Source organism: Homalodisca vitripennis, chromosome X (genome assembly GCF_021130785.1).
Source record: "Homalodisca vitripennis isolate AUS2020 chromosome X, UT_GWSS_2.1, whole genome shotgun sequence".
Classification (NCBI taxonomy): Eukaryota; Metazoa; Arthropoda; class Insecta; order Hemiptera; family Cicadellidae; genus Homalodisca; species Homalodisca vitripennis.
Window position 1 is genome coordinate 117054620 of NC_060215.1, and position 13102 is coordinate 117067721.

General features: G+C 35.7%; 1 protein-coding gene across 2 annotated transcripts in view; it reads right to left on the bottom strand.

Annotated features, from left to right (window-relative positions):
• LOC124369822 (vacuolar protein sorting-associated protein 13) overlaps positions 1-13102 on the bottom strand; it is a 249003-nt gene that overhangs the window by 189940 nt on the left and 45961 nt on the right. For both annotated transcript variants that reach the window (XM_046827945.1, XM_046827944.1), the window contains exon 8: positions 12332-12426. In XM_046827945.1, coding sequence (XP_046683901.1) covers positions 12332-12426 — 95 coding nt within the window. The remainder of the gene's footprint in view (positions 1-12331; positions 12427-13102) is intronic.

The window sequence follows — 13102 nt, forward strand, 5'->3', positions numbered from 1 at the left end:
TAAATTCTCCATTAACCCTTTTACTGCCGGCCATTTTTTACTGTACCAGTCAAAATTGCCAAGGAGGAAAATCGCTCTTGTGCATTCATTTACAAAAAATGCTGTATCTTTTTTATTTTTCATTAGATTTGCATGAATTTTTATTTTATTTACTTGTATTTAAATGCTGTTTATTAAATAATAAAAAGACATTTTAATTTGAAACAAACACATTATTTAATTTTAAAAATGATGTAAATAAAAAAAAATAAAAAAATAAAAATTGTGTTTGGCATCTGATAATTTATTTTTAAAATTATACTAAAATTATGAGCATGATATCATTATAAACTAGAGCAATTGCTTAGAACATATACCAAATTTGAAGGTGCTACCTTGAAACATAGCTGCATTATGAGGATTTTCCCAAAACTGGTAGGCCTCCTCTAGGCCTACCAGTGGAAATTGAAGGTAAACTTATCTGTGCCACATCCCCCTCACTATCTAATAACTCCTCATTATCTGATGGTAAGATACAGTCAGGATCGTCATCAGTGTCATCCACATCACAATAGCCCTAACAATAATATCAGATTCGTTCTCGGCATCTGAATCTGACAAATTCTGAAGGAAATCGTCACTCAAATCGTCTTGCACTTAATTATTGTTCCCTCACTCACAGGAGAGTTAGATGTAACTCTTTTACTCATTTTATCCTTGATCAACAAAAGTAACACTTCAAAAAACTTTCGATAACATTGTAAACAACAACAATGAACGAAGATTTCAGTAACATAAACCGATCAACTGGTTTTGACAGCTGTCTAGGTAGTTCGCCAATTCTAGTCAAAGACGACGAAAATAGAAATCCGAAGTTCTTCAAATGGCTTCTTTCATTATCCTTTGCTCCTAAACAACCAAAATACCGAATATTTTGGCATTTGAACATAACAGAAGCCAGTAACGATAAAAAAAAACAGACGTCCGACATATCGGACGTTGGCGTTTTCGGCAAAAATGCCGACGTCCGATATGTCGGACGTCGGCAGTAAAAGGGTTAATTTTCTTAGTAAGAAAATAATTATAAGAATTTACTGATTTATAATTAAATTAATTTCTTAAAAATTGAATTAAAAACGTATTACAGAATTCATTATTTTTCTTTTTTCTTCACTTTTTCATGTCCTTTTCAACCATCGAGTCACAAGATTGGAGTTCCTATTTGAATTTTTTGAGTACCCTTTACCCCTACTCGCCCATTTCGGACGATAAATTTAAAAAATACTTACAATCTAATTAATATCCCACACAGCTTTTGATTTCATTTTCATATGTTAACGGATGTTAAAGGAACTGTGATACTTTATTTCCACCCTGTGCAAGTCTAAAGAGATAAATAACATTAGACTTCTGTATGGCGCAGAGGTTTGGGCGGGTGTCATGAGGATAAGGCGATACAGTCAAAGGCTGTTATCAGTAAAGAGAAGAGCGGCACTTAGGGTCGCCTGCACCTATTGCACTGTTTCCGGTTCAGCCATGGTGGTCTTAGCTGGGGTGATTCCTATTCGGGAGGCTGCCGAGCAGGGTAGAGAGGATGCCCTGGCTGCTGCCAGGGTGGAGACTCTGCAGGTTTGGCAGCGGAGGTGGATGGAAGGATCGGACGGTCGCTGGACCTTCCGTCTCATTCGAGAGCTTCAACCCTGGATAGATTGTGGCCACGGGGAGATAGATTTCTACCTGTGTCAGTTCCTGACGGGGCACGGTTACTTTAGGAAGTACCTCTACAGGATGGGAAAAGTCAGGTCGCCTCGGTGTGATTACTGCCCGGAAGAAGATGATGATGACCTTCTTCGCTTGCGGGCGCTTCACCGAGGCCAGGCAAATGCTCGCCACCACAGTTGGCGGTGTTTCGGCAAACACCATTGTTGAGCTGATGCTGCAGAGTGAGGACGCATGGAATGCAGTCATCACTCATGTGCATGCGATCCTTCATCAGAAGCGTGAAAACGGATGCATGACTGACCCCTAGCTTCCGAAACACAGACAAGGCAAGATGTCATCCGAAAGGGTTCTGGCCTGAGCCCTCCGTGGCCCGTTGGGGGTTTCGTGGGTAGTCCGCAAGGGAGTCCCAAACTCCGTGCGCAAATGCATTCCCCCTACATAAAAAAAAAGAAAAAAAAGAGGTATATGATCAACTGTTCATACATTCTTGGTATCTGACATAGCGTTAAGTACGTTTATGTAACTGTTTAGAAATTAAAATGTTTTAATAAGCTTCCTATTTTATAGATGAATTACAATTGGATATTTAATAGAGAGTTTTCTGAAAATGTAAAAAATTATGGCACAAATGTCACTGATATTACAATAAATACTTTAGGTGTGATAAATAAACTCATCAAAAGTAAAGCTATATTTTCCAAACTAATTTAAAAATACCATTAACATATATAAAATATGGACAAAAAGACCAGAAAAATGCAAATGTACACTATAATTGTGCAAAAGAGTATGCTAGCCATCTGTATTTTTGATAACTACTTGATATTTTCCATTAGTTTATTTTACAAACTAAAATTGGAAATAAATTCTTCACAAATTCAAGTTCCAAAATTAGATGACAATACAGATCAATACTAGTTCAAAGCTATATATAGAACCTGATTTGGTAACTATTAAATACACTACTATTATATTTAAAACAAGTCTTTACAGAATGTAATAGACAATATTCTTTATTTACATATTCATGGAAAACAGTACAGGCAGGTGTCAATATAAAACAAATTGTAACCGAACTTTGTAACTTTTCACTAATAATAACTTGTAAAGCAATTTCAGCTTTAGTTGCCCATTTGTTACCAAACCGGCACATGCCAATGGGCCCAGAGCTCTTATATGCGTTACCTCTGACAGCTTGATAACAAGTAGGCTCCTTCCTTCTAGTTCGTGTTTTGTCGGTACTTGTTGAAAATCAATTTAATTCGTATTATTATTTCTTTCTAATTATTCTTCTTACTTTAAGAATGACAGACAACTGCGTTAAGTGTAATGAATAGCTCATACGAGGTGACGTTATCGCTAAATATTTGGATTGTAAAAAAACATTCTACAATGCATTTAAATGTGATGGCACGGCCAAGAATTATACTAAAGGTAAAATTAGGTCATGGGAGTGCTACATCTGCAACGGTGACAGTTCTTCCATTGGTAGCAATGATGATCAGATGACAAATAATAAAATGATTCTGCAAGCTTTAGCTGTAATGGAGACCAATGTAATACTGACTCCAAGTTTACTTCAGTACAAGGATTTATGGGCTTATTAAGAGAGGATTTCAAGATGATGGAGTCAAGATTTGTAACTGTTGAGACCAACCAGAGTGGTTTGAAGCAACTAATCTACATAGAGAAGAGTAACAAGTGCTGAGCCGCGAGGTGCACGAGCTCCGCAGGCAGTAACAGAACGACAACCAACACTCATGTTGCGTCAATATTCAAGCTGCCAGAGTGCCGCTGACCCAGGGCAAGAATATCTACAATTCCTCGACAAACTGGGAGAAGTTATCAGACTGACCAACTACAGACGGGAAGAAATCAATATGGCTCGTCACTTTTTTGTATATTTCCAGAAACTCTCATACCCTCCTATGATTGTGTAGTTAGTGTTGATGTTGATAAAAGAGAACTGATTGGCTGCAAAAAGAAGAAAGAAGTAGATTGACGCCAGAAAGTTATCAGTGAATCTGTAGCCTAGCTGAATCCATATCAACCATCACCTGACGACACAAGATGCTGCTGGGACGGGCGAGACACCTCCTGCGTGAGAAATTGTCCTTCATAAAGGAAATGTCTATTTAATTTTTGTTACAAATAATGGTTACTATTTCATTTGTCTTAAGATCTTACAGTCCTTATAGAGATACCTTTACTATACTTATTTTTTTGTTTAAAGAATATATAATAACATTTCTTATTAGTATTGTACTTGTTTCTTTGCAATAAACTGTAATAAGGGTCTTTGAATTTTAAATTTAAAAAATAAATCTATTTTTGTAAAAGTTTCATTTATATTTAGGTTAATGTGAAGACTTTTACTTCAGTTTAATGTATAAATAACTAATTTTAAAGATTTATCTCCTATGAATTATAATGAAAACCAAACTTCATTTTTCCTATTCTATGTAGTTCATCTTATTCCTTAATAAAAAAGGTAATAGGCTATACTAATAAATATGCTGTAATTTATATTATAAATATAAAATACTCATTCCGATTCAGAAAAAAGTTTATATTTATTTTTCATACTTTATTTCGTGTAAAGCAATAGCTTTAAATTCAACATTATAGTTTATAGCTACAACAATTATACAATTTTGTTCAGATATAACTCTTATATGTATTATCAAACAAATATAAATCAAACTTTAAAGAATAGTTATATAAATTATAATATCAAGTAAATTAATACTAGAACTTAATATCTAATAATAATAATTTATTTCCTTCATACCCACTTTATACTCAAATAATGTTGGTTGAATCTTTATTTATTCGGTACTTATTTTGTATGAACGGTCAATACTAAGCATTTAAGTAAACAGTATGTTTTAAAAGGTAATTTTTGTAAACAAAATTATTCTATATAAATGTAATTAAGTTTATATGAGTCTCATTTACCTTTCAAAAAGAACAATCTTGACTATTTATGTATTTTAAGATGTGAGTGCGAGTACATAAACATATGTATATTTTTCAAATATGCTTATCTTTACACTATATTTTATAAAAAAGTTACAAATACAAGAGATTTTATTAAAGTATTCTCTACTGGTTGAGAAATATTGCAGTGCAATTGAAAATTTCTAAATATATCAATCAATCAATGTTTAAATAAAGAAGGTAGTTTTCATGGTAAGTATGCTGATTTTCCTATCAACTACCAATAATCCTTAGTGTATTAAAATAAATAATTCATGTTATTCAAGGTATTTTATCTCACTATAATATATTACTTTAACACCTCCAGCGGAACATGGGTAATTTTCTGTTAACTCTTCAAATCCTGCCCAGCCTCTATAACTAAATTGGATGGCCAGAAAAAGATAATTTTTATTTAATTTTAGTTAACTAGTCAGTATTTTATTACACATGAATTAGTGTACAATAAACTGTATTAAAATTGAATACTTGCAAAATATATTTCAACCTAATTGCTCCATTCGTGGAGCATACTTATCACATATTTCAAATGAAAATGTAAAACTTTTGTATTTAACCCCTTGCACGCCGGCCCATTTTCAATAAGTACGTGCCTAAAGAGCCAAGGCAAATTTGAAGCCTGTTGCATGGGATTACATAATATACCATAACTTTTTTATTTTTCAACATAATTGAATGATTCTTTCACTGTTGTTTATCTCATTAAACATATATTAGGATAGATATACATGTATTTGAAAATCCTCTTGACACAAATTAAAACAAAAAAGAAAATTTTTGTGACTAAAATAAGTGGTCAAGAAACACATATTTTGTAAAAAAGCAACACATATCAATAAACTATATTTAATAACCTATTAGTGTATAAAATTTGAAAAGCTTACCTTATGTGGAAGTATGTTTTTTGTTTTTTCAAAAAATTTTATACTTATCAGATGTGATGTTGGTGGAAGCTAATAGCACTGTAGCATATATAATAAGTTAAAAACTGAAAATTGCACACATACACAATATTACTTGTCTTTTCCAAACAAAAAACTAACACTAATAGTCATATTTACATTATTTACAAGTAGGTTAAAATGTCCTAACACTGGTGCTGTCCAAAACAGAGAGGATGAATACCTCTCTGACAATTTTTACATATCAATCTAGATTTCTTTCCAGGACCTCCACTTGCAGTGCTAATTTTACTACACACACAACAGTTTCTTTCTTTATTTGCAGGTAAGTGTTCCATACCAAAACCATTCACTCCATTTCCACCGGCCATTTTTCAAGGTTGATTGTGTCAAGCCATTCTTGGGATAGGTCTTCAATTATGCTTATTGTAAACTGAATCCTTGACAACTGCTTCCCAGTGCAATTCTCTTTTTACAGTATGTAAAAATTCAAAATAATGTGGACAAATACATTGAAAGTAACCTTTTTCCAATATTTAAAAAGGGGGGAATCAAGATGGCGCCGACGACAAAAGTGGCTCAAATTTGTACTGTGTGTGAATAAACCCGTTACGGACCGGCAAAACTCAGTGGGGTGCTATGCTTTTTGCAAAAAGTGGTATCATACAGCGTGTGTCGGATTATCAGCAAAGGATTTTGCAAATCTTAGAAGTATCATAAAAAAATATCGTGGTACTGCGAACCATGCCGTATTGAGGTTAAGAAGATGATAGAGAACAAGTCTGATCAACCTGTTGCAAATAGCGAAGAGGATGGGAAGGCAAGTCTATCTATTGTACTCGATGAATTGACAACTATAAGTGAAAAATTTGTTAAAATTAAATGCAGAGTTTCTAAAATTGAAAATGTTTCAAATAGGGCCTAGGACATTGTCTTCTGCGTTATCACCGAATTGTAGTAGCAGTGACGTCATTGATGTAATGGACGAACATGAAATCATGGATCAAACCGGTGGCTATGTCAAACCTATTGAGGACGAAACGGTCATGGAAAGTAGTTCCAAATCTAACATGTCGTCCGAAAAATGTAAATAAATGGAAAACTGTACAGACAAGGCGCAACCAACGAAATATAACTCGAACTGTAGTCAGGAATGAAAATAAAATGAAACCTGAAAGAATAAAATCATCAAGTGAGGTCATTGTTGGTACGTCCAAAAATCACTCCGCCACCATTACACCGGCCGGCAAGAAAAGCCGTTTTGTTTGTGTCCCGTCTAGGAATGAAAGTTACATCGAGTGAAATTACTGAAACACGTCAAACAATATTGTACTGGTGAAGTTGATTGTGAAGAGGTGAAAACGAAGTTCCCGGGGATACAGGTCATACAAAATAAGTATCCCATTTGAAGACAAGGACAAACTGTTGAAACCTGACATCTGGCCCGAGGGTCTTTTGGTTTGTAACTACAGTTTTCGTAGAGGTAGGCCAACTCGAAATAGGCTTGATAGTACACTCCCAGCCTCTGGTGAAAATTTTTTAGGATTAGGCCCATGGCAGAGGAGCCGCTTAAGGACTTAAAATCTTACAATTAACGACCCAAGACATGTTAACAAACTTTTAGGGCCCTAGGCCTAGTTCTGATGTAAATAGACAATGTAGGCCTACTAGTAAACTAAAAATTGCCAGCCTAAATGTTCAGTGTATTAAAAATAAGTGTGATCTAATAACTCTGTTTATTCAAGAAGTAAATTGTGAAGTACTATGTTTATCCGAACATTGGGTTAACTTATGAGGAAAAGTTGTTGTTACCAGACCTTGGGTAACCTAGGCCCTTACCAACATCTACTGCCGTAGTAATCATAAAAACGGAGGTGTAGCCATTTTTTCCTCTAGTAAATTAAACTGCAAACAAATTAATCTTGATGCTTATTGTGTTGAAATGGTTTTGGAATTGACAGCTGTAGAGATGTCTAATGTGTCCACCATTCTTGTATCAGTGTACAGATCTCCATCTGGGGGACTTTGAGCATTTTATTGACCTGCTTGATTTTGTGCTTAAACTACTTGTCCAAAACTTAAAGTTAAGAATATAGTTCTCTGTGGCGACTTCAATATACACTTGGAGATACCCTCTAGAGAAGAGGCCGCATTCTCAAACCTTCTGCGTAGCTACGGTCTCTATATAACATCTCGTGTGCCCACCGTGGGGCTGCTTGTTTGGACGCTGCGGCCACTAACGCTGACTCGTGGAACACAGAAATGAAGTGGTTCAATCCCCTCGTAGCTGACCATGGAGCTGTGGTGCTGACGATTTCAACAGACATGGTAAGACCCTGCACCAATTCTTGGCTTGCTAATTACAGGATTGAAAAGAGAGTTATAAATTCAAATAACCTGTCCTTGCTACGTAGGGAATTAATGATCATGCCCAGTGGAAATTAAGCAAAACACCTATTGACCCTGCTGCTAATTTTGAATCTTTTTTTCTGACATTTAAGGACAAATTCGACTCTTTGTTTCCTGTAAAGTTTTTCAAGCATAAGCATAATGAGCCTAAACCATCTTACTCCAACAGAGGACCCAAGGTTAAACAATGGTACACCCCTGAACTTGCTAAAATGCGTGCATCTGTTTTGCTTCTTCATGACTATCATAAGAGTGCTGGTAACCTGGCTCTTAAGGATGTTTATTACAAAATGTACTGTGAAAGGAAAAGGGAGTACAGTTGGATGGTCAAGGAGGCTAAAAAGAACAGTAATACTAACTCACATCTTACCAATCTTCCAATCACATGCAAGTCTGCTTGGGAAATAGTAAACAGTCACAGGAAATCTGGTCCTGTCCCCATGACTATGGCGACTCCTGATGAGTTCAATAATTATTTTGCCAATGTAGCTGATAACATCATTTCAAGCTTTGCCTGATGTGCAGACAGACCCTGTTGCAACAATGATGGACCCTATACCAGGACTGAGGCTTATTAAGTGGAAGGAGGTGAGTACCATTGAAAGTACTAAGCATGGTTAGGGGATTTAAGGACTCAAGGAGCCAGGATGTTCATGGGTTGTCTACATTTATTTTGAAATCTGTAATAAATGAGATTGTAGGGCCTCTTACTTTAACTGTTAATGCATGCCTCAGAAATGGGATATTTCAGAGATTCTGAAAAACCTCTCGAACAGTACCAGTCTTTAAAAAGGGCGATCCCATGCTGCCATCTAACTTCCGTCCGATCTCCTTGGTGCCTATCTTTTCCAAGGTGTTTGAAACCATAATGAAAAACCCAACTTATGGAGTACTTTGAGCAGAAACAAATTGCTACTTGACGCTCAACATGGGTTTTAGAAGGGGGACGCTCAAACAACAACAGCCATGCTTAGCCTAGTTGATAGGATTACTGAAGCTTTTGAGGACAGAGATTCCGTTTTACTTGGTCTATGTGATCTAAGTAAAGCGTTTGACGTAGTTTCCCACGAAATTTTGTCAGCAAAGTTACGAAAATACGGGATAGGGGGCACAGTGCTTAAGCAGCGTCTGCAATTACTTGTCCAATCGTAAACAGCTAGTGTCACTTATGGGGGCTTCTTCAAACACTAAAAGTATCCTGCATGGTGTTCCACAGGGATCTGTTCTCGGGCCGTTTTTGTTCACCTCATGATCAATGACCTGCATATGAACGACCAAACTTTGTTATTTGCAGACGACACGACCCTGATGAGCAGAGGGAGCGACATCACCCAACTACGTTTGGAAGCCAGTTACCTACTAGAGGAGGCTAAAGATTGGTTTCAACTGTAATAGACTTAAGATAAATGAAGAAAAAACCCAGACGCTGCTTTGCACTCTGAAGACTGGGGGTCCCCTTCCAGGAGGCGGTAAAGCTGTTGGGGTTCTGGCTGGACTCTAAGTTAAGTTGGAACGACCACTTATCAAAAGGTATGTACCAAACTCTCTCGAGTCATTTACCTCCTGAGGAAGCTAAGGGCTTTGATAACCAGACCTTATCTTTTGACTGTGTATCATGCCCTTTTTCATAGTCACCTGATGTATGGCATTGTGCTGTGGGGACATTCCCCGGCTGTTCGGGATGTATTGCTGCTGCAGAAAAAGGCCTTAAGAATCTTTAACATCATCGGCCCCCGCGCGAACACTGCCGGCCCCTTTTTATGGAACTCGGCGTTCTCACCGTATACAGCCAGTACATCTCAACACCCTGGTGCTTCTTAGGGAGAACTTGGCTGATTTTGTGACCAGAGGACAACGTGCATAAATATAACACCCGCCGAGCTCAGGGACCTCGACATGCCCCGCTGTCGTCTCAGTGGCACTCAAAAGGCCTACCCACAGTCTGCAATCAAGATTTTTTAACACTTTGCCGCAGAATGTGCGAGTACTGGAAATGAGAGATTTTTAAAAAGGTGTTAAAAGGATCGTTTGCTTGAGAGGCCTCTGTACTCCCTGGAAGAACTAAAATCATGAGCCACTTTTTTAACTTTCACGTCGTACGCCATCTTGTAAATATTTTGTAATGTATTTTTTCATGTTTTAATTATCTATTTATTGTACACTGTGTGTATTAATGACGCAGTCTATCTGACAAGTGTCGGTCAGCGACGTAGATCACAAGTATTCAAGTATTCAAGTATTCAAGTATTTGAGTGTTCTTCGCTCATCCAGGTAACAGTACATCATCTGATCTGATCCATCTACTCCTTCCATGTACTTATTGTTCTGATCAATCATGTCAGGTTTCATTTGTATTTCGTCTCCATTGTATCTCTTTTTTACCTTTTCCACAGATTTTACTGTACCTTTTGTGGAGAGAAGGATTACAGGTTTCTTTTGAGATTTTTTGTCCATATAGGCTAACATAAGTACGTTATCATTTCTCATGTACATCTCTTGACCAACGTTCAACTTTGCCTTTATTTGATCAGGAATCCCCTTCCTATTTCTTCTAATAGTCCCGGTTATATAAGTTGATTTGCTAAATAAATATTTAGCTAATGAAATGGAACTGAAAAAATTGTCTACAAACAAGTGGTAGCCTTTCCCTAAGTATTGTCCGATGCTCAGTAGCCTTGTAACAACTCTATAAGCAAGTCCATGTTCAGTATGTCCATCCTCATCCCTTTTACCCTTGTAGCATGTAAATCCTAGGCAATACTTAGAAATAGAATCGCATATCATCCAGAAATTGATAACCCATTTATGGTGGTGTTTATTGGGGAGATATTGTAGCAGCTGTGAATGACTTTTTGTTCCAACAAGACTTTCATTGATAGAAAGTTCTCTATGTGGAGTATAATAAGCTCTGAACAGTCTTTTGACATGTTCTAACAATGGTTGAAACTTTACAGCAGGATCATACCCAGGTTCACCAGTTTTAGGGAGGGTACGGTTATGAACTAAATGAAAAAATTAGAGGATGGCTTCAAAACGGTTTCGGCGGCTGAACATCCACGAAACCAAGGACTTCACTGCGACTTTAGTGTTGACCAATAAATGTCTATTGTCGGTTTCTTATTGAGTCCCATATTCAAGATGACAGCTAAAAATGCCCTAATTTCTGCAAGTGAAGCAGGTCGCCAATTATGCATTCTAGCACTAGGTGACAAATTTGGGTGATTTTGCATGTAGTCATTGGCATAGCGATTAGTCTCAGTAACAATGGTTTGGAGTAAATTTAGAGTAAAAAATAAATTGAAATATAATTGGCTTTGCATCATCTTGAGGACAGTATTTTGGGCCAGGTATTTCAGTGAAAACAAAGTTTGTACTATTGCCAGGGTCATCATTTCCATTAGTTATTCTCCAATTACAGTCTTCAGGAATTGCTTGATTGCCTAATCGGGCTCTATTGTTGAGTTGATTTGTAATATTATTAGGCCTAGGACTAGCTAAATTATTTTGATCGGCAACAAAAGTATCTGGCAGAATATGAGGACGCCTACCCCTCCGTCTACCGCTAGGCCTACATGTAGAAGTAGATGGTAACTGTTCTTCATCTGATGAACAGCCTAAATTATCCGACAGCACAAAGTCAGGGTCTTCATCGGTATCATATACAATATCACTAATATGTTCATCTTCACAAGAATCAGAATCTACAGTTGATTCCTCTGATTCTAAAATATTGTCTACATATTCATCACCGAGATCGTCATCCACAACATTCACTCCCGCTTCATTTAGTCCACTAAATAAAGTATTTTCACTAACTGGTGACTTATTTCGCACTTGTTTACTCATTTTACAATATAAATATAAGTAATACACACAAAATGTTCTTCAGAAAACAATATAAGCAAACAAATATAAACGTAAACAGCACAATGCAGACGGCTTGTTACACTACGACACAGACTGATCGTCGGAACATCTTCTACCACCAAAGTCAAAACAAATACTATAAATCAAAGCAAATAACTGTTCCAAAGGGCATTAAAACACTTTATAACTTATGATCCAACTATTTAACTATCGAATAGGTGAATTTCAAACGATTTAAGTATTTTATAAGCCGACTATTGTAAATAAAACGAACATACTAGTATTGCGGACGCTGGCCGTTTTCGCCAAAAAGGGTTAAAATTATTTTAGAATAAGAAATTCTAAAAAATGGTCAGCTTACAAAACGGCTTTATAGTATGAACTGTAACTCTATATATATATATAGAACAATAAGTTTGTGCAGATGTGTATGCAGTTAGTTAACTACTTACTTGAAAGCCTGGCCTGCAGGTCTCTGCTCAAATCTGGTAGTGACACCTGAGATGATGCAATCTAAAACTTGACTTGTCTCGTTTCTTATCTCTACCTAGAAGAAAACAAAACAGTACCAAATATCATTTTATTTCTGGTATATGTTGGTACTAAAACTTTAAAACCACAATATTAGGGACACCATATAGTGATTATTAACCAGCCTATGTTAAATTATATTATTTTCTGGTATATTTACAAGAAATCAATAAATATAAATCTGTTAAACTTGTATAATATATACATATACTTATTTATTAATCAATAATATAATGAAAAACTAATCAAAGGCAGTCATATAAATAAATATATATATATATATATATATATATATATATATATATATTTATATATATATTTATATATATATAATTTCTTTCTTCATTGTTTATTATAACCTTTTAATTCATAATCCTGACCAGTATATGAGAGCACCTTTTGTGCCACCATAGGTAGAATCAAGAATCAAGAATCAAGAATCATTTATTGTCGTCCCACATTATGTTGTATGCATTGACAAAGTCAGATAAGGTTTACAATAATGTACTATTACATCAACAGTCAAGAACACCATCTCTATAGAGAAATGCAAATAAATATACAATTAAAAAATAGTCAAAATATATTATTAATTAAAACTTAATGCTAAAATAAATAATAATAAATTAATAATAGAATTAACAAACAACAGATAACAATAAAAACAATAAATAATAAATGTTAAAAATTAA